At 46.9% G+C, this 25,332-nt stretch overlaps 4 protein-coding genes across 6 annotated transcripts in view; 3 read left to right on the top strand and 1 right to left on the bottom strand.

The window, feature by feature from the left end:
* Positions 1-1,785: 1,785 nt before the first annotated feature.
* Positions 1,786-25,332, bottom strand: part of Flo2 (flotillin-2) — an 84,677-nt gene continuing 61,130 nt past the window's right edge. The window contains exons 2-8 of the mRNA XM_011141760.3: positions 9,171-9,467; positions 8,801-9,033; positions 8,553-8,672; positions 7,539-7,753; positions 7,263-7,446; positions 7,022-7,168; positions 1,786-6,848 (exon numbers count right to left, since the gene is read on the bottom strand). Coding sequence (XP_011140062.1) covers positions 6,819-6,848; positions 7,022-7,168; positions 7,263-7,446; positions 7,539-7,753; positions 8,553-8,672; positions 8,801-9,033; positions 9,171-9,467 — 1,226 coding nt within the window. The 3' untranslated portion in view covers positions 1,786-6,818. The remainder of the gene's footprint in view (positions 6,849-7,021; positions 7,169-7,262; positions 7,447-7,538; positions 7,754-8,552; positions 8,673-8,800; positions 9,034-9,170; positions 9,468-25,332) is intronic.
* LOC105183542 (glucose dehydrogenase [FAD, quinone]) lies at positions 10,991-15,575 on the top strand. 2 transcript variants are annotated; one of them, XM_025303254.1, is made up of 5 exons: positions 10,991-11,298; positions 13,124-13,365; positions 13,442-13,612; positions 13,756-14,411; positions 14,567-15,574. In XM_025303254.1, the coding sequence occupies exons 2-5, from the start codon at positions 13,170-13,172 to the stop codon at positions 15,425-15,427; spliced, it is 1,884 nt and encodes a 627-aa protein (XP_025159039.1). In that variant the 5' UTR covers positions 10,991-11,298; positions 13,124-13,169; the 3' UTR covers positions 15,428-15,574. The 2 variants fall into 2 exon arrangements, with proteins under 2 accessions (XP_025159039.1, XP_011140071.2); XM_011141769.3 differs by lacking the exon at positions 10,991-11,298 and having other exon boundaries at positions 13,077-13,365; positions 14,567-15,575.
* On the top strand, positions 15,622-19,253 carry LOC105183533 (glucose dehydrogenase [FAD, quinone]-like). The gene is made up of 5 exons (XM_011141759.3): positions 15,622-16,965; positions 17,126-17,561; positions 17,733-18,126; positions 18,251-18,530; positions 18,618-19,253. The coding sequence occupies exons 1-5, from the start codon at positions 16,291-16,293 to the stop codon at positions 18,993-18,995; spliced, it is 2,163 nt and encodes a 720-aa protein (XP_011140061.1). The 5' UTR covers positions 15,622-16,290; the 3' UTR covers positions 18,996-19,253.
* Positions 21,569-24,939, top strand: LOC105183532 (glucose dehydrogenase [FAD, quinone]-like). 2 transcript variants are annotated; one of them, XM_025303262.1, is made up of 6 exons: positions 21,569-22,226; positions 22,370-22,805; positions 22,955-23,348; positions 23,483-23,762; positions 23,867-24,266; positions 24,342-24,939. In XM_025303262.1, the coding sequence occupies exons 1-5, from the start codon at positions 21,828-21,830 to the stop codon at positions 24,230-24,232; spliced, it is 1,875 nt and encodes a 624-aa protein (XP_025159047.1). In that variant the 5' UTR covers positions 21,569-21,827; the 3' UTR covers positions 24,233-24,266; positions 24,342-24,939. The 2 variants fall into 2 exon arrangements, with proteins under 2 accessions (XP_025159047.1, XP_011140058.1); XM_011141756.3 differs by having other exon boundaries at positions 23,867-24,939.

Genomic DNA, 25,332 nt, shown 5'->3' with positions numbered 1-25,332 from the left:
CAAAGATCAAGGCGAGATCTCGATATACGTACGCTGGATACGTACGGCGAGACGTATAGTTTCACAAGTCACGCGTTGCGCGTAAATAGAGGATTTTATCGTAACGATCGATAGGACTCTCCGCCCGGTCCGCACGTTCCTTGTCGTTTTCTGCGAAACGTGCCCTCTTCTCGCACACATTCCTGCGGCTTAACCCATTTCAAAGGCCGAGATTCGTCGTAATTATATAATTATAATCATCAGTTATACGTGTATCGAGAATTTTCGTATAATAAAATTTAATATATCGTTCGTCATAATAATTAATAAATCTTATAATGATGTAGAATTTTTCGGATCGATTTAAAACTATCCGTCGAATCTTAATAAAAACGCTCTTAGAGACGAGTAATTCGCTACTAATTAACGTTTAGTGGAGACATTTTTGCGCCCGTTCTGCAATATTCTGCGTATTTTTGCGCCGACTCCGCGGATCTCTGCATGCACGAGGAGTCGGTTTGCTACACAACGCGCACATAACGAATATTACAATTGCACTTAAAATAATTGACTAAAGTCTCGCGTGTCGCTCGTGCTGTTGAAAGAGTCGCGGCAATGGAAGGCGCTTACAGAACGCGCGCGCCCTCTTCGATATACGATATAATGTGATCGCGACGATTTTTCGAATAAAAGAAGAAAAGGAACAGGAAAAAATAGAGCATATATATAATATATATTATAAATACATATATATATATATATATATATATATTTCTCGCGGAGTATGGAATTAGCTAAAAACAGTACACTACAGGAAATCGAATCTCTCTTCGGGTTGTTTCGGGTAGAAAAGTGAATCGACGGTCTCGAAAACGTGCACGCGCGCGTGCAAACGACGTGCTCCAATTTTTCAAATCGCGGAACTATCGCGTCAATGATGATTTGTCTCTCTGTTATAGTCTAGTACATGTACGTGTGTGTATATATATATATGTATATGTTAGTACCGAAAAGAATCTAACCTCAACGCGAACAGAGAATATTCCTGGGCGAATTACGCGCGAGCAAATAAAGCAGCTCAACGTGGTCCGGCAGAAACTGCGTATCAATATTTCGCGCGAACGCAATTTGCTTAACTAGGCTCGAACGACAAACGACGATCCTTCTCTTACCTTAACAAGAACACGATTAATAATAATATAATATAATAATAATAATAATAATAATAATAATAATAATAATAATAATAATAATAATAATAATAATATAATAATGTAATAATAATAATAATAATAATAATAATAATAAAAATCCGCGAAACGTCCTGACGATGATTGTTATTGTTGTTTAAGCGTTATCTCATTTTTGTGGAAAGTATTAGTAGAAAGGAGTATTTTAGTGGAGTATAATTCATCACTCGATAAAGTATATACGTAAAAAAGTTCGTAATTAGCGTCGACATTAACGTTAGATCGCAAAGATCGATGCGACGTTCTCGCGAACGTCGCATCGCCTCTTTTTCTCCTTCGTCTTTCTTTTCCTCTACCTTCAGAGTCCCGCGTATCGACAGAAACGAAGACACTACTTGGTTCACTGTCGTTCGGGGAAAGCAAATTGGACGCCTCGCAAGGATTTGATCCTGGCACGACGATACATCGATCGTAATCCACGATATAGATAGATCTCAATAGCAAGCCGCGAATTAAATCGCGGCCTCGATTAAATCGGATTTGTCGAAAACTCGTAACTTTATATATATATTTATATATTTATATATATTATATTTATTCTAACTGCGTGTCGTGTGTCGTGCTTTCTCGCATTGACTACTCATCGGAAGGGTCTCGCTGAACCCCATAAGAAAAATAAATCGAACATCTCTCGATAATTCTCTCTTTTTTTTTTTGCACATTTTTTTTCGTCCTACACAGATCTGCTTTGTAATCTTAATCGGAGGCTTCGTCGAAAGCAACGTCGATTGAGGACAGCGCGACGCGACTATGTTTTTTTTTTGCTCGTTTGTTTTATAGAAAATATCCGCGCTCTCTCTCGGTGGTAGTACACCTAGAAATTTCACTCGATCTACTAGATGCTCTAGATCTCTTATTGGTTTATCACTATTATTTTGCGGACTTTTTGAAGTTTCCTTCTCCCTTCTCCTTTGTACTGGTCTACTGCGCTAAGATTTTTTATTCTTTTTTTTTTCTTCTTCAGTGGGGGGAAGACTTGCTTTTCTTTTTCTGGCTGACGGTCTTGTGTCTATCGGCTTCCCATCGCGATATACATCGCTGTATATATCCTCACGTGTAATGCTATTTAATCATCACAAACGAAACGATGACGCTAATGAGTGTCACCGCGAATGATACGGATGATACGAATAAGAAGCGGTGTGTATATACATACGTGTGTGTATATATATATACACACATATATATATATATATATATATATATACACATACACACACATACATACATACACACACGCACGCTCTGGAATTCACTTCGTGCGCATTCTACATAAACTAATACGTACATAAACTAAGATAAACTAAAATATATATATATATTACGATAAAAGAAAATAAATGTGGGAACTATAAAATCGGTATATGGCATAAGAGGATGGCATTTGAACTATAATCGTCTCTCACGTAATAAAAATATAAACACGTATAAAAAATAAATGGGGGTGAGAGGGGAATGAGGTAATTTATCCGTGTATATATTAGATTCATAAAATCGCGCATGTAGTAACCGATGAGTTACGCGATACAAATAATATCGAACTTTTATTCGGGATCACCCAGTGCTTCCGTCCGTTTTTCCTCTACCCGGCGAGACGCGTATCGTATGTACATATTGGCACTTGTCCAGCTTGGAATACCGCGTTTATCTTCCCTTCTTCCCTTCTTTCTTTCTACTTTCTCGTTTTCTTCTCCTCGCGTGCTTCAGTGCCGTGAATTCCGATGTGTGGTCAACCGAGAACGTTATATCGAGCGTTGATGTAATACGGTCACAACTCAGTACTCCCTTGCGAAATCGCCAAGTACGCCCGCGCGTGTGGCGCACACTCTTCCTCCTTCCTTCTATTTCCACGGAGATAAAAACTTCTCTTGGCTATTAATATTATACATACGTGACTATAAGTATGTACAGAGACTACGAGACGGCAGCTGGTGCACGTCCTGAGCCGCGCTGGCTGAACGTCTAACTTTTCCTTCTCCTCCTCGTCCTCTGTTAAATTACTTAATTACGTTGAACACAACGATCGAAACTCTTTAATCACATTGGTTATATTTAAATTTCGAATTTCGATATTGAGATTAGCGGCTGTCCGTTCTCCGTACCGGTGGAACGCATGGACTCGCTGCTGATAAATTCATTAACGATCGTTCTCCGAGAGTTCAGAAGAGGGGCTTCACACCCTTGCGATTCAATCGCTTGTACTCCGGACTTGAATAATCACGTCGAATGACTTGAATGACTTGAAGGATCGTGTGGAAGGAGCAGAAAGGATTTTCGTTTCGGCAGTGATTTGGTAGGCTTGTTTCCCATTGGATAGATATCCGGCACCACTTTTGTGCATTAGAACGCTTTTCCGTTCCAGCGGAAGCTCGTGAAGAATCTCTTCCGCGACAAATTTTTTCTTCTCCCTCTCGATACCGTAATGACGCCGTTTCGTGCGGAAATTGTGGTGCACCGCGGTATTTCTCTAATATGTAGATAATATTTAATATGTAATAGAAGAGATGGGCGATGTGTATAGTTGAGAAATAAGGAGTCTCCTTGAGTCTCGTATCGCATTGCACGTAAAAATTCAAGAATTATTTTTCTCGATCATCCAAAGCAGGTCAAATCTCGTATCTCGTGTCTCGTGCTGCCGTAAAAATAATAGTAACTAAATCAGGTTCAGAAAGCATTTTTCAGCTTGAAGTCTTTAATTCACACGTATATTTTCGAATATAAAGCTCATTCCTCTTTTTATGATATTACACAAATATAGATAAAAATCCGTCAAAATATTAACATCTTGAGCAAGGTTTGTCTAGTTGCATGTCATCATACACAAATGTTGCTTACATCATTTGGAAGGACAAACTTTTCGTTTTAATTTGCGCTCTAGCAAATTGCAGCGCGGTATTTTAACACAAAGTTATTTAAAGTTGAAGTAAAAACTGTTCTGTTTTTCGATCGTTTACAGAAGACGAACGAATCGGCATTTGATGTTCTTGATGTTATAAAATTAATTAAGGGAAGCTGAAAATTTCCTCTTTAAGATGCAGATATTTTTTATAAAAATAAATTTTCGAACTGAAATAAAAGATGTGGTGGAAAAATTGATTCGCTATTTCGCTATTTTTTATCGAACTTGCTGCATCTTAGCAAAAAGCGACAGTAGAATTGCGAATTTAATATATATAAAGGTAGAAACTTCAAGCTTTAAAATGCTTCTGGAACCATTTCGTTATTGTTATTCTCAGAGCAGTTGAACGACTCGTTGAATTTTGCGTGTTTTATAATAAAGTTACACTACGTCAAAACCCAAGTAAGTATAGTGGCGACTCGTAGCGGAGACATTGGAACTAAATTTGACGTTACACAATCAAGATTCGACGGAAGTTGACAAGCGTACTTACCGACAACACGCGATTAAATACGGTAAAACTAAATTGAAAAATTATTTATCTATGTTGTGCATTTTTCATTGGATTGGCTTAGTTTTCGAGATATTAATTGTTAAAACTGAACCTCGTGGCTTTTCAGAAAAGTTTAAGTCGCTGTGTGATCGGGAAGATTAAAAGTGTAGTTCGTATCTTGGGCCGGTATTCATAGTCAAATCTTATATTTAAGACAGTCTTAAGTTCACTTTCAGATATAGCCGTAGCCAATGAAATAATTTGTACAGCATCCGAAGATAAACTTAAGACGATCTTGAATATAAGATCCGACTGTGAATACCGGCCTTGGATATGAACTGTGACCTTTAGTTCCAAAGTCTCCGCTACGAGTCGCCACCATACTTAACAACGAAATCGAGTAGTACGTACGACTCAATAATAAGTCAGTTACATACAATGTTCTCAAACGGGGCAAATTTCACACAATATGAAATGCTAAGATTAAACGGGCTGTAACTTTGGTAAAAATGATGATAATAAGATAGTTCGACATGCATTTTAAAGCTTGAATTCTCTAGTTTTTAGGCACATTAAAATCATAATGTTGCTGCTTTTTTATATCAAGATGTATCAAGTTGAATAGGAAATGACGTTTGTCAAACTTTCAATCTCATTCTCTAATTACCTCTATCATCGAAATCTAAAAATCTTTATATAAAAATGCGATAAATACAGTTTAATCAGAGAATTTTGAACTTTCTATTCATATATAAACGAAAGTCATGTGTCAATTATTCGCCTTCGGTATGAACGGTCAAAACCGAAGGGACGATTTTGATTTTAACATTTTAAACAACTCTGTAATAAAAAATTTTAGAACATGCCACATGTACACAAACTGAAGTATAAAGTTTGCACTTTCAAATTATATAAAGACTACCTGTGTATTACTTTCTATTTACGAGAAACAAATTGACAAATTTTACGAAACATTTCAATATTTGATGGAATTTAATTTATAGCCACGTAATATAATTGAAAAGCAAGCGAGGATTATAATCAAAGATAAAGCTGAAAACTCGACACTTTAAGCTGTGAAAATGCTTCTCGAAACATTTTATTATCTTTATTTTCACGAAAGTTACGGTCCATTGAATTTTATCCATTTTCCAATGATCAAAAAAAACGGTCCTTTAACTTTCGTGTATAATGCAGTATGACTCAACGAAAGTTAAACGGACTTTTTATTCTGAAATAATAGACTCATTCACTCACTTATTCACTCACTCATTCGTTCATTTTCTCTCTCTCTTTCTCTCTCTCTCTCTCTCTTTCATCAGCAGGTTCATACGTGCTATTAAACACTATGAATCACACTTTGTCTGATATCAAACACAGTTACGAAATAATTATCCAAAATTTGGTTCAGACATTACTGATTGTTCGCACGTTGAACCTCTTTTCTAATATCACCCATCTCTTCTATGTAGTAAAAATATATATTTATGCGAACGGACGAATGGTGTTTATTGCGACTTTCTACTCCTTCCGATAAGATAAACAAACGCAATTGGCAATATCTTTGATTTCGAGGCAGGTGCTCGTGCTCTCATGCATCCCACCGATAATAGCTGTTGCATTGTAACATACTCGTAACCGCTCCTACCTTAGGCATGACCGTGGGCAGTGTCTTTTTTGTTGCCGTGAATTTTCGCGAACGATTAAACGTAAAACGACGAATCTGTTGGACCGAAAACCACCAAAACTGCATCCGGGGCAATCGTCGCGCGCCGAGATGCTGTTCGTGTGACGTATTGCGATCGGAGCTCGCGCTAGTCGCCTGAATCTCGCAATGCAATTGGCGTCAGATGAACGAAATGCAGCGAAATGCAGCGAAATGCTATTCGCGCGCTGTGCTGCGCGTCTCGTTTAAAGTAAGGAACGCTCGAGTGATACGCATACAGCACGAATACGGACCGACGCGCCCGACAAGGAGTGACACACGTGTCCGCTGGCGAGCGGCGCGCTACTACTTCGGCTAGACTTGAGGTAGAGCGAAATTCGGGAAAGAGAAAAAAGCGGAGAGTGTCGTCGCTAGGTAATAGAGTAGCGGAGAAATTTTTGGCAGTACACATTTTTCACCCCTTCCTCAAACCGGTTTCCAAATTCGTTCGCCCGGTCGTCGCTGCTCAACTCACACCGTGTGAATCCGGAATTACTTTGCCCCTGGTATTTTTCCTAATACCTGAGAATCGAACAACAACAGCATTAAGAAACACAACGGTCCACAACGCTTATTCGCGCTTATGTAAGCATCGTCTGGAGACTCGCGTTCCGCTTACTGCTTACCGAAGCCGAATCTTGCTGAAGGACAAAAAAAAGAAGAAAAAAAAGAAGATAGGACACAGACGGACTTACTTTGGAAAGATCTACTCCAGTCAATGCATGTACAGCTGGAGGTACTTGCCCTACGAGACGTGTGAGTTCTCCGCTGGTCGTGTCGCTGCCACCGAGAAGCACGATCTCTTCCGTTCTCGCCAACGGCGCCGCGACTTCAGCTGCGATCTACGACAAGGTGATGAACAAGGGGATAGTCGGGAAATAATACGTATACGCTGAGATCCGGCAGGCTAGACGGAGACGGAGACGCGCCACTCACCTTCGGCAAAGCGTTCAGAGTGATGTTGAGTACCGCCGCGTCCCCGTACTTCTTGTAAACCGCCGCTTTCATGCGCATACGCTCGGCTTCCGATATCCCGACAGCTTCCAGAGCGTGAGCCTCGGCTTCTCCGAGCAGCCGGATCTTCTCAGCCTCGGCTCTCGCCGCGCTCACCGTCTGAGTTCTGGAGAAATGTGCGATATTCAGGATCGTTGCGTGAGAGAAATCTTTGGTAACATCATCGCGCGGCGGTGGTGATGATGATGATTCACTCACCTCTTTCCCTCGGCCACTCGGCCCATCTTGTAATACTCGGCCTCGGCCGGCAGCCGCACCGTGCTCTGAAGCTCGTGCTCCTTCCGGCGGACCTCCTGCTCCTCGACTTCGATTTGCTTGCGCCTCTCCACGACCTCTATCTGTATTTCTTCGTTTCGTATCCGCTGCTTTATCTTCGCCGCTTGCAGCTCGTAAGCCAACTGCGCCTCGGCTTTCTACAGGAGACGAAATGGACAACGACGAAATGTTTGAATGCGAGAGATATGTAAGACATGCGCGTGTGGTCCTCAGTCGTGAGGAAACGTGACAAACAGTGACGCGCCGAAGCCGAAGCGTCGCTGTTGGCGCGTAGATTTCACGCAAATGTAATTGAACAAGTTTAAGTGTCCAGGAATCCTTTAACATATATTATCGCATGCCTCGGCTCCGCTCTTAGGCGGTACCTTCAGCTTCAAGAATTTCGTCAGACATTACGATAAATGTTGCATCTAATGAATCAAGTAACTGTTGCGAAGCGTGATTCGAAAGCAGGGCTGAAACGCGCGATAATATACACGTTAGAGGATTCCTAAAATCCCGATTGTCGGGATCTCGGCAAAGGGCTGAAAGTCGCATACTGCTGTTGGGTGTTGGTCGTATTTTTATTTTTATTTTTATTTTGTCCGCTTTTTCAACGACAGGATTCATAAAAAGAAAAAAAAAAGAAAGAGAAAAAAGTTACGGCTGACTTCGGGTTGTTCGGTAAGTTTTTGTAAAAATCCTTACGCGAACTTTTACCGAATAACCCAGAATATGCGGAGCTTCTATTTTCTCAGATTAACACGTTAAACACGTCTCGACCGTCCCCGGTCGACCGACGATACAAAATTTAATAAATAACACCCTAGTATTAAAATTAAAAAGCTTTAAAGTTACGAGAAGAAAATGTAGCCGCATAAAAGTGCTCGACGCTTAACGCGCTAAAGATCAGCTCCGTCGGGAATGGTTATTGCGTTTTACAAGAAACCGACGTACCGCTGTGTTCACTTCTTGATCGAAGTTGGCTTTCTGCAACTGATAGAGTCTCGCGTTGTCCTCTATCTTGGTGTCGGTGTTGTATTTTATGTCCATCGCCGATTTCTCGCACTCAGCCTCCTACATGGCGCGACAGCAAGTCAAGATTAAGTTTCTTCTTCGAGCGATTTTGGCGCGAGTTGCGTGGCAACTTTCGTTCGTAGCGAAGTCGCACAGCGTATTGTACACTTCTCTAAGCAGAGACATACCCTAATTCCGGCGTCTCGATTCGCCTCGGCGACTCCCACGTCGGCGTCTCTCTTGACGGCGGCCGTCTGGGCTTTGCCAAGCGATGCCAGATATTGAACGTCGTCGTAGACGTCCTTTATCGTGAACGAGAGGATCTCGATGCCCATGCGACCGACATCCGGCGCGGCGACCTCCCGCACCAGGGCTGCGAATTGATCTCGATCCTTGTAGACCTCCTCCACCGAGAGTGTTCCTGAAGAACACAAATCCCGTAGAAATCGGATCATGTCCGCTTGGAGACTGGGTCTCTCAAGGTCCTCCTTGCCTTCCCTTTCCCTGAACGGAAACGGAAGACAGGCTGGCCGTGGCTTCAACAGCGATCGGACGCACCTAGTATAGCTCGGAGGTGACCTTCCAACGTGGACAGGATCGTAGATTTGATTTCATGCACGCTCTTGCCGAGGAACTGCTCGCTGGCAGTGTGCAGCAACTCATCGGCCTTCATGATCTTGCACTGCGCCACCCCGGTAACCGTCAGCGGCACACCCTGCGCGGTCTCCACGCTCTCGCACACCGGATTCAGGGTCATCACCTCCAGCGAGAGTCGTTGCACATCGGTGACGAACCACCAGGTGAACGCGTAACCGCCCACGATGGTCCTTTTCCTCATGGAGCCGCAGCATCCTCCTGAAATTGCGCAAACGGACATCATCGTGAGTGCTCTCTCTCTCTCTCTCTCTCTCTCTCTCTCGCCAGAAAGTCTCACCTCAACACTTCACGCATTCAGTTCGTATAAGTATTAACTATGACGTCGTGACCCGCTGGGAAACGCCGTCTTCATCCCGCGCGACGTGCCATCGGCGTGCCGCGCGCGGTGTAAATTTACTTTCTAGGGTGCACGTAACCCCACGGATGTCATCGATTAATTTGTAATTCCGGGCGGTCATTAAATACGCGCTCGTGGCGCAACAGTAAGTAGGTCGTTCCGATGGGGAACAGGCAGGTAACTTTACCGTAAGGCTACAGCGAGCGTGACGTCATGAGCTGCCCGCATCGCCGGCCGACGTGGGATGCGTCACGCAGCGCAGCGCACGTCGTACGATCGAAGTGATCGAAGAGGAAAGGAAGAAAAGGAGAAGCACGTACGTTCTAATTTCCCGCGGATGCATTTCGCGCGCACCGGCAGGTGTCTCACCTGCTGCACCGAAATCAAAGATAAGCGCAGGACGAAGGTCCTGCCTCCCCCTCAGTCGCCGGTGCGAAGCGAGTCCGCCGCAAAGGACTTCTTTCGCCGGGGGACGATACGTGTAAGATACGGAGCACTTGGCGACATCTCTCGAGATGTAGAGCGTATAGGTGAATAGGTCTCTGATGTACAGAGACACCTTTTCGAGCGTATAAATACGGCCGGAAAGAACAAGGTCGCTCTCTGAGCTTCTCTCTTCGGCAACGGCGAGGCAAGCGTGCGAAACTCAGGAAGCGAGATTCGAAGATCGATCCACAAATTCATACGGGTATGATTTGTTTATCGCAATCATATTCAGTGACTCTTTCGACGCATTGTGGTCTATACTATTTCCGTTCGAGCTATTACCAATCGCAGGGACTGATCTATGCAATCAGTGCTGTCGCTCCGCCTCGTTAGATCGATATCGTCTACCACTGCGACTCTCGCGAATTACGGAGATTAAGGCAAGTGGTGACTCTAATAAATGTAAATTTGCCGTTACATTTGTTATGCTCGAGTATCGAAGGATGCGCGTGCTTGTGAAGAATCGTCTCTTGTTAATACGCGCGTAAAACTCCTCGTCTACATCGACAATCTTCCTATTCTAAATATCTAATTGATCGCTCGGTACAAAGGTTAAGACCGATATAATAATCAGAGGTGATTAAACCTTACAATAGTTATTCCGAAACGTAGCCGGCAAAACTAGGTCCCTCGTCAGTCGCCTCCGACAGCGCGCACGTCACTTTCCAGCTGGAGGCCGCGTACCTCGAGGAAAACGGGCGGGGAATAACGGAGAAGCGGAACGTGTCGGAGGAGATGGGAGACCGGCTCGCGCCGGCTGGACAAAGAGAAGCTGCCGACGGAAGAAGAGAGAGAGAGAGAGAGAGAGAGAGAGAGAGGGGCGAGAGTCGATGACCGTTATGTGCCGCGGAGCTAAAGAGCACGGGAGTCTAGCCGTGCGCGAGCGGCTGCTACGCTATTTCCACGAGACACCGCTCCTGCGGATGACAGTGCGCGCGTAGTCGGGCCAGGAGCAAGGCCACGGTCGGTGTTGCACTTCCAGAGAGCCCAGTCGAGCGGTATCGCAATTCGCGCGATTGCTTCTCTCTCAGCGTCGCCCGCGACGATGACACACGCGGATGGAACACGATCGCTCCTCCCTTGGGTGATCCCAGCGTGACCTTCGCCGAGGGGGTGAAGCTCACGGAGCCTTCGGAGCCAGGCGAGATTTCGCCTGGCGGGGGTTTTCACGCGGCGAAGGAGAGGCTGACGGAATCGCAACAAGAGGTACGATTCTCTCCCGAGAGAGCTTCTCAGGATACGGTCGCGCTTTCGGGTCCGACTCGCGACCATTAGTTTCGAATGCAGGATAACGGATCGGTGAATTTTCACTGGAGGCAGGCGGATGCAGATATCGATTGCGAAGATTGAGAGCATCTCGCTGTCGCGTACTTCGGGACGTGTTGGAGACTTCTAGAAGGCACATTCTTTCTCTCTCTCTCTCTCTGCGCGCCGTATATCAAGAAGTAGGCGAACCAGAGCAGCTTTCCTTTTCAAATCGTTTAGCTCGTGTTAGGTGCTCGTTTATTTCACTCACGTTCATACGAGCAACGCTTCGCGTTTCCGCGCTTCTCTCGTCCTTGCTTGAGGGATCGGCGCGGTCTCGTTTCTCCTTGTCCGCATTCGCCCCGATAATCTAAGCTTTCGTCGCAATCTCCAGAGACGATTAGCCCGATGGGTCAGGAAGGGAAAGATTTAAAGAAGAAGGAAGGAAGGGAAGCGCGCCTTGCGATCCTTCTCAGAAGGATTCTGCCGTCGACATCTTATTGTTTTTACTCGTTGAGAGATTGCGGTCGCGGCGGCAATCGGGAAGCGGCACTTGTCGCGCGATTGTCGGCGATTATGCCGCCGAATTGAAGTCGCGACCTAAGCGCGCGCGGCGGCACGGAAACCTACAAAACAAATAAAAATCGCCGATGCGACTCGGATATGCGACGTTGCTTTAATTGCGGCTAATCTCGCCCGTCTGGAGAAAATAGCCGCAGCTGTGATCGCCGGTTTCTCAGTCAGAGATAGAAGCCTCGAGATCGGACTTTTCGACTCTTCCGAACTGAAAATCCAGACTCCGATCTCCGCAGCTTTACAACCACCTGCGAGTCTCTCTCGATCTGTTTCATAAAACTCATAAAACAAATTTTTTTCTTCGAAACGTTTCACTCGATTGACACGTTTGATTTGATTTGAAACCCTATTCGCGTTCGGCGAGAACCCATTATCATAACGTTATCAACGCGTTATCATAGCGTTATCATAGCGTTATCAACGCAACGACTACCTTCGCAAGAATTTTATCTTTTCTCTTCCAAACTTATTATTGTTATTCCTCTGCGCCCTGCGAAAACCCCCTTCAAGTCCCTCAGTTCCCGGCTAGCTCTCGTCTGATACACAGCAAGTTCCCAGCCGATTCTCGAGCTGTCCACCCTGCACGCACAAGCGGCAACGTGCTCCCGATTTGAAGACAAAATTAAAGCGTATCGACAGTCGAAGTCGAAGTCACTTCACGGTTCCTCCAGCAACGATCGTTGCGCTGCGACACACAGCCGCGAGCGACGACGATCGTAACAGCTCGCGAGCCAAACGCGATGTACTAATGTAGCTGAAAGTTTCACAAGCAATTGATATTCTCCTCACACCGGGATCGCGTAAACCACGGACGACGCCGTGTGGCTGCCTGTTTCCTCGACGATTTCTATATAACGAACGACGGCCTACCGAGTTGGCCATTTCGACGGTACAGCGGCGCGTCAGGATCGGATAAGTCCTGGAAAGGCTCCTGGCCTACGGGGAGACAATCGATTATCCCAATCGCAATCGAACGCGCCGAAACTTCGCACGCCGTCAGATCGCCGGTAGATCGAAGATTCGACAATCGAAGATTCGCCGATGAAGGTAGAAGAACGACGAATTTAGCGGGAAGACAATTCGAGAGAGAAAATTCACCGTTAACAGAGGACCGCCTAATAGACGTCACACATCGAATGACGCAATTATCCGCGACAACTGCGGAATAGTTCCTAATTCGCATGTGTGCGTGTGCGTGTGTGTGCCGCAGATTTTCAAGAGATACCGATAGGAAGCTCGAGGAGAGAGTCGGCGAAATGGGTATCGAGAGCGTCCTCGCAGGGAGCTTAACCACCGCCTCGAGCGGGCTGTCGTGGTTCTTCCCGGTCCTCGCCGCGGCGCTCGTCTACTTCCACTACGAAGTCCTGGACAACGAGGCGTCGCCGATCGACGTGCCGTCGGAGGTGCTGTTGCACTCGTACGACTTCATAGTGATAGGCGGCGGCTCGGCAGGTACGTGCACGCGAGACTTTTTGCCTCTGTTGGCGCGGACACGTGTGTTCACTCGCGCTTTGACACGCTTCACCAGGTGCCGCGGTGGCGAACCGCCTGTCCGAAATCGAGAACTGGAGCGTGCTGCTGCTGGAAGCGGGCGGCGACGAGACCGAGATCTCGGACGTGCCCCTACTCGCCGGCTACCTTCAGCTCAGCCAACTGGACTGGCAATACAAGACCGAGCAGCAGAGCGGTGCCTGCCTAGGTATGTCCCGCCGATCGGGACTTCTCATGCTTCTGGCCTCGCACGCCTCGCGAGGGCTGCACGATGCGGAGGTTACGAGCGCGCGAACAGCGAGGTCGCGGCGAGTCGCCGCGCTGTTAAGCCCGGGCCTTTATCCTTTCCAGCGATGGTGAACAACCAGTGCAACTGGCCGAGGGGGAAAGTTATCGGGGGCTCGTCGGTCCTGAACTACATGCTGTACCTGCGCGGCAACCGACGGGATTACGACACGTGGGAGAAGCAGGGCAACCCCGGCTGGGGCTGGCGCGAGGTGCTGCACTATTTCAAGAAATCCGAGGACAATAAGAACCCGTACCTGGTGCAGACGCCGTATCACGCGGAGGGCGGCTACCTGACGGTGCAGGAGGCACCGTGGCACACACCCCTGGCGGCGGCCTTCATCCAGGCCGGCCAAGAGATGGGCTATGAGAATCGCGACATCAACGGCGAGCACCAGACCGGCTTCATGATCGCACAGGGCACCGTCAGACGCGGCAGCCGCTGCTCGGCCGCGAAGGCCTTCCTCAGGCCGGTCCGCCTCAGGAAGAACCTGCACGTGGCGATGCACGCGCACGTGACCAAGGTGCTGGTGCACCCCAAGTCGAAGCGCACCTACGGCGTCGAGTTCTTCAGGGACGGCAAGGTGTTCCGTATACGCGCGAATAAGGAGGTCATCGTGTCCAGCGGGTCTATTAACTCGCCTCAACTGCTCATGCTGTCCGGAATAGGGCCGAAGGAGCACCTGCGAGAACTCGGGATCCCCGTGATCCAGGACTCTAAGGTTAGCGCGTGCGACGAGTCCACCCCTCGAGTGGTCTCTTCCAGCCGAGTCTTTGCAGAAAGCTCCTCGCTCCTCGAACGTGACGACAAGCGACGTCCGACTTTTCCTCAAGTTTCTACTTCCACTCTATTACAAGATTCCCTCCCCGTTTCCAGGTTGGTCACAACCTCCAAGACCACGTCGCCCTGGGCGGACTCACGTTCATGGTGAACCAGGAGATCTCCATGGTTCAGAAACGGCTGGAGAACACCCAGGCGGTGATACAGTACGCCGTATTGGGCAACGGGCCGCTGACTGTGCTGGGAGGCGTCGAGGGCCTCGCCTTCGTCAACACCAAGTACGCGAACGCGTCGTTGGACTTCCCCGACATCGAGCTGCACTTCGTCTCCGGCTCGACCAACTCGGACGGCGGTACCCAGCTGCGCAAGGTGCACGGGCTCGCCGAGCAGTTCTACGACAAGGTGTTTGGGCCGATCAACGACAAGGACACGTGGAGCGCGCTGCCTATGTTGCTGCGGCCGAAGAGTCGCGGGCTCATCAAACTGCGCAGCACGAACCCCTTCGACCACCCTCTCATCTACCCGAACTACTTCAAGGAGCCGGAGGACATAGCCACGCTGGTCGAGGGGGTGAAGATCAGCGTGGCCTTGAGCAGGACAGCCGCCTTCCGGCGATTCGGCAGCGAGCTCAACTCCAAACAGTTCCCAGGATGCAAGCACATCCTCATGTACACCGATCCTTATTGGGAATGCATGATCAGGTACTACACTGCGACCGTCTATCACCCGGTGGGGACCTGCAAGATGGGACCCTACTGGGATCCCGACGCCGTGGTCGATCCGCAGCTCAGGGTGTACGGCGTGGCCGGGCTGCGCGTCATCGATGCGTCGATCATGCCGAATCTCGTCAGCGGAAATACGAACGCGCCCGCCATCATGATCGGCGAGAAAGGCGCCGATATGATCAAGGAGTACTGGCTGAAGCGAAAGTACGGACCTGAATTTAATGAACGATAAGTAGTCGCGCGCGCGATCAACCGTGACACACGTGAAGATTTGCGAGTGTGTGATAACAAGAGTAATAAAGTTAACGACACGTTGTGAACGTTGAATTTTATTGAGATGTCGAGAGCTTTACGGACAACTTATAGACGTAATACGGATTGCGTGCGTGCGTGTGTGTGTGTGTGTGTGTGTGTATGTGTGTGTGCGCACGCGCGCGCGCGTCATAAGCTCTCCTGCTTATATTGTAACATAATAAATATTTTTCTATTCAATTTCCCTCGCGGTACCGGGAGATGTTAGATATTGTTTTGTAAAAATACAAGATGATAGATTAGATTACAAGATGATAAGAAGAACTTTCACGGACAAACACAAAGTTGCCGATCTCTGCGATCTGTTCTCTCGGAGATTGCACTGCAAATCCGAGCGTGTTACTTCGACATGTAAGAGCGTGTAACTGTCTTCAGCTATTTTCCGAGTGCTTATGGTCCAACATCACATCCTCTAATTCGTTTAAGCGTACTAAGTGGTGTGATTTGAAACGTGTGAAAAGAAAACAGTTCAGTCACACGCTTCCGCGTGGATCAGGATAACGAATTAACCTGCGACTGTTCGCGACTGCGCTGACTTTGCCAGGCAAATTTGACGTGCAAAAAGCGCGCCAAAGCACGCGAGAGGCCGAATCTATTCGCCGTCGACTGCGCGTCAACTTTCCGATAGAAAAGAAAAAAAAAAAAGAAAAAAAAAACAATAAAAATGGCAGGACGACCCGATACGAGTGCGAAAAGCGAGTCCCGAGTTTTTAACGAAAATAACACATCGATCGTTGAATCGAACGTTGAATGCACGCACGAGTACAATTGAGAAACTAAAAAATGCTGAAACTAAAAAAATGCGCCGAAAGCGCAGAGCTCGGCGCGTTTCAATACTCCCGCGTTGCATCGGTGCATAAAGTACCTGCAACGTGTGACGACAGTAACAGCAGTAGCTGCTGCTACTGTGGCATTGCCGAGCCAACTTTCCGAAAGGTAAGAGAGAAGAGGTTCCTTGCGAGCGACGCTGCGAGATCGGGAGATTCCCAGTTCAATCGACAGTGCGCGACTTACGAGAGGAGCTCCGTTGAGTGCAGAAATTTCAAAATCCAAGGGAACATGGCTCGCCTGAGTGTGACACATATGCTGACCTCGTTCCGCACGGAACGACTGTTCCTCGCGGTGCTGTGGTACCTCATCATCAACTTGCGCCCGGACATCCTCGACGAGGAGCATCGCGTGCACCTTGTGCCGGTGCAGGAGATGCTGGCCGAGTATGATTACGTGATAATCGGCGGAGGGTCGGCCGGTTGCGTGATGGCCAGCCGATTGTCGGAGGAGCAGGACCGCACCGTATTACTGCTCGAAGCCGGCGTCGACGAGATAGTGCTGTCCGACGTGCCGTTGGTCTTCCCGATTCTGGCGCGCACGTTCCTCGACTGGGACTTCCAGACGGAACCGTCGGCCAACTACTGCCTGGCGATGCGGAATAATCAGTGCAGGTGGCCACGTGGCAAGGTATCCTAGGCACCACTTGGCGTGCACCTGGTTGACCGGCTGCCCTCTCTCTCTCTCTCTCTCTCTCTCTCTCTCTCTCTCTCTCTCTCTCTCTCTCTAGTCGGTCAAATGTGTGTCTCTGAATATGCGCCCGGCTGTGTTAACCATAACGATTTTCAAGGTGTTAGGTGGCAGTAGCGTGTTGAACGGCATGTATTACGTCCGCGGCAACAAGAGGGATTACGACTCCTGGGCGGCGCTCGGCAACACCGGCTGGGACCATGAGAGTGTCCTGCCGTATTTCCAAGTATCAGAGGACATCAGGATCGAGGACCTCCGCGACTCGCCGTACCACCATAAGGGCGGGTACTTGACGGTGGAGCGTTATCGGCATATAGTACCGGTGACCGATTACTTCGTTCATACCGGCGAGGAGCTGGGATACACGACGCGGGACATGAACGGCGCCAGTCAGACCGGCTTCATGTACGCTCAAGGCACCCTGAGGGACGGTTTGCGGTGCAGCACCGCCAAAGCTTTCCTGCGACCTGCCTCGAAGAGGAGGAACCTGCACGTCAGCTTGGAGTCGTTTGTGGAGAAGATCCTCGTGAAGAACGGTTTGGACAGTTGCATCTAATCCACGCTTCTATCTCGCTTCTTTTTATCCGATCTTTGGGACATTCTGTCCTCTCGGCGTTGAACTAAGCGGAATCAACAATTGCATTAACGCGCGATATCTCATTGAGATCAGTTGCTCCAATCAGAGTGTCTCCTACTCTCATTTGCAGATGGCATGTCCAAGGTAGCGCACGGGGTGCGATTTCGCAGAAGCGCGAGGCATTTTGTAGTCCGCGCGAAACGCGAGATCATTCTATCCGCGGGCACGATACAGTCGCCGCAGTTGCTGATGCTGTCGGGTATCGGGCCGCGGGATCATCTCGAGACAATGAAGATCCCCGTGGTGCACCACGCGTCCGGCGTAGGGCAGAATCTTCAAGATCACGTGTCCTTGAGCAGAAGGTACATGGTCGACGCTCCGCCAAATATGTCGGAACCGGACGATTTCACACTGAGGCTGTACGTATCCGTGTCCATGAACACTCTTCAGGAAATGATACACAACAATTCCGGCTTGCTCTACACGAACCCGGTGGGCGGCGCAATGGCGTTCATCAACAGCAAGTGAGCGGGACTTTCCTGAGTTACACTCGGCTTAACTACGGTTCTTTCATAGGCGAGATAGGCAAGGTATTGTCGAGTTTGAAAGGTCGACTAATAATTGCTTGTTGAACCGATCGCGACGCAGGTACGCCGACGAGAAACTCGATTACCCGGACGTTCAGCTGCTTTTCTCAGGCAGCTCGCCCATCTTGGAGACCGGAGTCGTCACCCCGTATGAAGACATCGATCCGAACCTCGCCGTCGGCCTCTACGATAACACGATGAGCCATCAGGCGGTCAATATCTTCGCGATTCTTCTCAGGCCGCGCAGCAGAGGCTACATCAAGCTCAAGTCAGCTGACCCCTACAACGCTCCCGAAATTGTGCCCAACTACTTCGACGATCCTCGTGATCTACAAGTTCTGGTACGCTATAAGCTTCGTGTCGCTTATACACGCGCGGGAATTCATGTGACAAAACTGAACACCGGATGAATCACCTCGACCTTTCAGGTGGACAGTGCGAGATTGCTAGAGGAGGTCAGCCGCACTCGCACCATGCGGGAGATAAACATGCGACCTGATCCAAATCTAATGCCGAACTGTTCGCAGTACGACGTCTCGTCGGACCAGTACTGGGTCTGCTATGTGCGTTACTTGACGCGGACGATTTACCATCCGGCCGGCACCTGCAAGATGGGCCCTGCCAACGACAGTCAGGCCGTAGTCGACGCTAGATTAAGGGTGCACGGGGTCGCGGGGCTGCGAGTGGTCGACGCGTCGATAATGCCGACTATTGCCTCCGGTAATATTAATGCGCCGGTGATTATGATTGCAGAGAAGGCGTCGGATATGATAAAGGAAGACTGGTCTCGAGCAACTCGATCGTAGCGGTCGTGAGAAGGCAGGACGATGCGAATGCTACTCCGACATCGTCTCTCTGTTAGATTTCGTTCTCTCAGAACGCACGCTTCGTATTGGATTCGATAAATATCGCTCTGGATTCCCTTGTCGATGAAGTTAGGAGCGCCGCAATTATCGATCGTTCAGCTAAGCGAGCCTAAGGTGAAACATTTGCATATGCTAATAGAGAATTATATTAACAATCTTATGTATGCAATTTAAATAAAGTGAACATACAATATGTAAGTGAGCCATATGAAAATGTTTCCGTAGACGTACAAAATTACTGCGATACTCAACAATAATGCGCGTCGTTAATTGCGACATTGTGTCGCGAAAGTAATCTCTCGCGCTTATCTAGGCATTAGCCGACAGTAATTTTAATGCAACTAACGTCAGAAGAATAAGTATTTCTACAGGAATAATCAGGAATAAGTTCATAGACAAGGAAAGACAAGGAAACAGAAGCCGAAGGTTAGTCCAAGTAAAATGTGCGATAAGTGAAAAAAAGATAAGCGCAAGCCTGAATTATTGGCGCAGTTATCTGCGAGCCATGTAAGTAAAGGATACGAGTGATAAACGAAAAGCCACTTATCTAGTTAAACACATTTTCCGAAAGTAGAACAGCCTGACACGTGGATAACGAGGGACTACCTTTTATTCATGCAAATAATAAATTCGCGTATAATGTCAGCGTTACACGTACGACCTCGTCGAGCGGACATTAAAAAGACTGATGCGTACGTGAGAAGAAACAGTCGGTTTCGCCAATCCCAATTTTTTCACCTCCATTAAGTAAGCCCCCCTCTCCCCACATCGAAAATAAAATATCTAATAGGTGCAAAATTAAGTGCTAATTAGGTGCTACAATCCCGAATTTGGTGCTCGCGCGGTTTGGCAGAAAAAAAATAAAATAATGGGGGGGCTAGCTTAACGTTAACTTAGCCCCCCCCCCTCCAAATAAGAAAAACGTACAACCAACACGTAAAATCGAAAACAAATTATGTTAAAATTAGGTGCTAATTAAGTGCTTCAAGAAACAATTTACGGATATTAAAAGTATATCGCCGTTCAAAAGTTATAACAAAATAAATATGTCAATCTCAACAATGACTGTCCAAGAGAGAACTTATATTATAAAATTAGATGCTCTCGTGGCTATGGTATCAAATTAAACGTCTGTTCACGCACTGTCGAGATACCCAAACGCCGAATTAAGTGTTCGCCCTGTTTTGCAAAAATTCGCACTTAAACGTCGGCGGGCCATGCGGGTGACAAGAGAGGACCTGTCTTAAAAAATTAGACGCTCTGACGGTATGGGTCTCAAAACACTCGTTTTTTTATGCATTATTTAGATATTCAAACGCCGAATTAGGTGCTCGTCCCGTTTTGCAAAAATTCGCACTTAAACGTCGGCTGGCGATACAGGTTACAAGAGAGAACCTGTCTTAAAAAATTAGGTGCTCTCACGATACGGGTCTCAAAACACTCGTTTTTTATACATTGCTTAGATATCCAAACGCCGAATTAGGTGCTCGTCCCGTTTTGCAAAAATTCGCACTTAAACGTCAGCAGTCAGCATGCAGGTCACAAGCGAGAACCTGTCTTAAAAAATTAGGTGTTCTCACGATATTAGTCTCAAAACACTCGTCTTTTGATGCCTTGTCGAGATACCTAAATGTTGAATTTGGTGCTCGTGTAGTTTGGCAGAAAAGAAATAAAATAATGAAGGGGGGGGCTAGGTTAATGTTAACTCAGCCGTCCCCAAATGAAACAAACCTTTAACCAACACGTAAAACCGAAAACCAATTATGTCAAAATTAGGTGCTAATTAAGTGCGCCAAGAAACAATTATGAGACATTAAAGATATAACGCCAATCAAAAGTTATAACATAAAAAATATATCATCTCAGGGATGACTATCCAAGAGAGAACTTATATTATAAAATTATTATTATTTATTATATTGTCTGTTATGTAATGTCTATTTATTTTTAAAACCATTGCTTTTCCATATATGCGTGGGCCATTTTGACACACTATTTATTCCAGTTGCTTATCATTTTTGAAAAAATGTTTCTATTAAGTTTTTATTTCCTCCGTGGAATTGGACAATTTTTGTTAAAAAATGTTTTCCTAATCATAATCGGCTGGATTGGGTAATTATTAAAATGATTCAACTTATATATATATTTCATTATAAATCATATGTACCAAAGATATATGTAATATTTCTTTATAATATAAGTTCTCTCTTGGACAGTCATCGTTGAGATGACATATTTATTTTGTTATAACTTTTGAACGGCGATATATTTTTAACATCCGTAAATTGTCTCTTGGAGCACTTAATTAGCACCTAATTTTAACATAATTTGTTTTCGATTTTACGTGTTGGTTGTACGTTTTTCTTATTTGGGGGGGGGCGCTAAGTTAAGCTAGCCCCCCCATTATTTTATTTTTTTTCTGCCAAATCGCGCGAGCACCAAATTCGGGATTGTAGTACCCAATTAGCACCTAATTAGCACTTAATTTTGCACCTATTAGATATTTTATTTTCGCTGTGGGGGGGGGGGGGCTAACTTAATGGAGGTAATTTTTTCACTCATCTTGCAGACACAACTTATGCTAGGTGCGATCGTTCACCTCGAGACCGTATTGTTCGCGCACAGAGTCTCGTTCGATCATACCTTCCCGTAGACAAGAAATCCGCTTGTTCGACGATGCAAGATAAAAACCCGTGACTCGCGACAGAATCGCCTCAGTCCCTGTCTAATTGTTATCGAAATATCGAATCGAAGATCAAGGTACAGATACTGATGGCTGGTCTGAGCGTGATCAATATGCTGTCCTCGTTCAGCACGGGACATCTCTTCGTCGCGGCACTGTGGTACCTCATTGTCAACCTGCGTCTGGACATCGTCGACAAGGAGAATCGCGTGCATCCTGTGCCGACGCAGGAGCTGATGCACGAGTACGATTACGTGATAATCGGCGGAGGATCAGCCGGCGCGGTGTTGGCCAGTCGACTGTCGGAGGACAAAGATCGCAGCGTGCTCCTGCTGGAGGCCGGCTCGGACGAAACGATGATATCCGACGTGCCCTTGACTTACGTGCTTATACAGCGTTCGTTCATGAACTGGGAGTACAAGATCGAACCGTCGTCCAGTTACTGCTTGGGCCTGAAGAACAACCAGTGCAGGCTGCCGCAGGGCAAGGTACTTTGCGCAAACATCTCGTTAAGGTCCAGCTTCCAGTTTCCCATATAAACTCCTTTGATGATTTTCATATGTCGTTACTAACACATTTTCCGTCCCCGTTTCCGCTGCGTAGCGACGAATTTTAACGATCGATCTTTAAGATATTAGGTGGTTCCAGCGTGCTGAACGCGATGATGTATATCCGTGGTAATAAAAGAGATTACGATTCCTGGGCGGCGCTCGGTAACACCGGATGGGATTACCAGAACGTCCTGCCGTACTTCAAGGTGTCAGAAGACGCCAGAGTCGAGGGTCTCTACGGCTCGCCGTATCACGCCAGGGGCGGCTACTTGACGGTGGATCACTTCAAGTACACTCCGCCGGTCACGGACTACATCATTCGTTCGGGCGAAGAATTGGGCTATCAAGTGCGCGACCCAAACGGAGAGAACCAGACCGGCTTCCTGTATACTTACGCCACCGTGAGGGACGGCTTGCGATGCAGCACCGCCAAAGCGTTTCTTCGGCCCGTCTCCAAGAGGAAGAATCTACACGTTAGTTTGGACTCGATGGTGGAGAAGATTCTTCTGACGAAAGGTTCGGACAGTCCCATGTCCCATCTCTCAGCTCTCTGTCACCTCGGAGATTCATGAGCGATAGAAATTTGCGGGCGTTCGAGGACGCATTCCGCTATAAGATCAGTCAGATTAGCGCTTAATTACGACGCTCGTTACTCGCACTTGCAGTTGGCGCGACGAAGGTGGCATACGGCGTGCACTTTCTCAGAGACGGGGAACATTACGTGGTGAACGCTACACGCGAGGTTATTCTGTCCGCGGGTGCGATACAGTCACCGAAATTACTGATGCTGTCCGGCATCGGGCCGCGGGATCACCTCGAGAAGATGAGGATACCCGTGTTGCAGCATTCGCCCGGCGTAGGACAGAATCTTCAAGATCACGTGGCGACCTCGGTCATCTACACGATCGACCCTCCGTCCGACATTCCGGATCCCGATAAATTCACCGTGCGGCTGTTCGAATCTGTCACGGTGGACGCTCTTCGGGAAATGATACACAACAACTCCGGCCTGCTCTATACGACGACCATAGGCTCGGGGATGGCGTTTGTCAAGACCAAGTAAGCGGCACTTTTGAAAACCCAGTGGATTCTCCTTCACTCTGCCGTGAGAAATGATGACAAATGAGGTCTGGCCGGATGACAACGAGGAAATTTATCGGACGGCAATTAATTTAACTAATTACGTCTCGCAGGTACGCGGACCAAACGGCCGACTATCCGGACATCCAACTGATCTTCCCAACCTCGTCGAACGCGAAGTTCGGAATTATCTCATCACGTTCCGAGGACATCAAACTAGACATCGCCGATGCACTGTACAAGGATATCCTGAAACATCATACCTACGACATAGTTCCGATTCTTCTTCGGCCGCGCAGCAGAGGCCACGTCAAGCTCAAATCTGCCGATCCCCATGATCTCCCCGAAATCGTCACCAACTACTTCGACGATCCTCACGACTTACAAGTTCTGGTACGCTGTGCTAGACACGTGTCTTCGCGTCGCCAACGTGCACGTGGCGGAAATTCACGTGACGGGACGTGAAAGTCGGATAATAAATCACTTTGACCTTTCAGGTGGAGGGTGTGAGATTGATAGAGAAGATTAGCCGCACTCGCATCATGCGGGAGTTGAACGTGCGACCTAATCCGAACGTAGTCCCGAGCTGTTCGCAATACGACGCCTGGTCGGACCAGTACTGGGCCTGCTACATCCGTCACATAACAGGGACGATTTATCATCCAACGGGCACTTGCAAGATGGGCCCTGCCAACGACAGTCAGGCCGTGGTCGATGCCAGGTTGAGAGTGCACGGTATCGCGCGACTGCGAGTGGTCGACGCGTCGATAATGCCGACTATTGTCTCCGGTAATACCAATGCGCCAGTGATTATGATCGCGGAGAAGGCTGCTGATATGATAAAGGGCGACTGGTCGGCTTGATTCCCGCGACGATGTATGCGAGACTCGAATAAATGTACATCCCATCACAGAATCTCAATCTATAAAGTTCGTTACGCAGGTCTAATTAGTAATTACGTGTAAATTACAGGATTTTGTTAGACCGACAGAACGACCGAAGCTTCGCTCTGCGAGAATTGAAAGATCCGAGAAGATTGTCGAGAAATTTGTTCGTTGTAATAACGTTAATTCTCAAATAAATGTATGCAGCAGGTATTTCCTTTTAATTTATACACCCTGATAGGCTGATGACTTGTCGACTTGCTCGTGTTGTCATTAAACAGTTGGCGGCGATTTATTAATTCTCAACAACACTCGTCATCGCAATCAATCAATTTGAATATTTATAATAATTATCTCGCGTTTCATTACGCGCGCGCGCGCGCGCGCGTACATCGAGCGTGCAATTTCCGAATTAATTTAAGCAGACATCATCTCCTTATAAATAATTATATAAACAATCCAAATGTTTGCATTATATTGCGAGTTTGTGCATAACTATTTCATAAGTTTCCATTGAGAAGTTAATACCTCGAGACCGTGAGACATGAGGGGAATGCCTGGTAAGGCGAGGTCGCTACTATCGAGGATCAACAGTGTGTCATAAAACGTAAAACCGAAAATACAATAAGGATCGTACAGGGTGTCTCGGAACAATTGTACCACAGTTCGTAGGGACGTAGAACAGATTAAGGTGAACAATATATATATATATATATATACATACTAGAGATATGCGAACTATTCGAATTCGAATCGAATCGAATCGAATCTAATGTAATTCGATTCGATTCGAATCTGAATCCCTATGATTCGAATCCGAATAATTCGAAAATTTCGAATCGAAGATTCAATTACGAATCAAATATATTAGCGTGCATATTTGCATGCATCAAGTACAAAACGAGACATCTGTTGGCCTGTATGTTTGAACCCTTAACTTGTAATTAACTTAACTTATAATTAATAACTTAATTATAAATTACTTTAAATATTTAAATATATATTTTACTTTAAAATGATATTACAATATCAATATCCCCTTTCATATTAAAACCTTCCATCATTATGTACACGTTTAA

The sequence above is a fragment of the Harpegnathos saltator genome, unplaced genomic scaffold (assembly GCF_003227715.2).
Source record: "Harpegnathos saltator strain DR-91 unplaced genomic scaffold, Hsal_v8.6 scaffold539, whole genome shotgun sequence".
Taxonomy (NCBI): Eukaryota; Metazoa; Arthropoda; class Insecta; order Hymenoptera; family Formicidae; genus Harpegnathos; species Harpegnathos saltator.
Note: the sequence above shows the minus strand (reverse complement) of the source record. Positions and strands in the feature narration are given on the sequence as shown.

Bases quoted from the DNA above. Each gene is read 5' to 3' on its own strand.
- LOC105183532 (XM_025303262.1), top strand. From the start codon at position 21,828: ATGGCTGGTCTGAGCGTGATCAATATGCTGTCCTCGTTCAGCACGGGA. The intron at 23,349-23,482 runs GTAAGCGGCACT...TACGTCTCGCAG, and splicing joins ATGGCGTTTGTCAAGACCAA to GTACGCGGACCAAACGGCCG. The intron at 23,763-23,866 runs GTACGCTGTGCT...TTGACCTTTCAG, and splicing joins CTCACGACTTACAAGTTCTG to GTGGAGGGTGTGAGATTGAT.
- LOC105183533 (XM_011141759.3), top strand. From the start codon at position 16,291: ATGCTGAAACTAAAAAAATGCGCCGAAAGCGCAGAGCTCGGCGCGTTT. The intron at 17,562-17,732 runs GTTTGGACAGTT...TCTCATTTGCAG, and splicing joins GAAGATCCTCGTGAAGAACG to ATGGCATGTCCAAGGTAGCG. The intron at 18,127-18,250 runs GTGAGCGGGACT...ATCGCGACGCAG, and splicing joins ATGGCGTTCATCAACAGCAA to GTACGCCGACGAGAAACTCG.
- LOC105183542 (XM_011141769.3), top strand. From the start codon at position 13,095: ATGTGTGCGTGTGCGTGTGTGTGCCGCAGATTTTCAAGAGATACCGAT. The intron at 13,366-13,441 runs GTACGTGCACGC...ACGCTTCACCAG, and splicing joins GATAGGCGGCGGCTCGGCAG to GTGCCGCGGTGGCGAACCGC. The intron at 13,613-13,755 runs GTATGTCCCGCC...TATCCTTTCCAG, and splicing joins GCAGAGCGGTGCCTGCCTAG to CGATGGTGAACAACCAGTGC.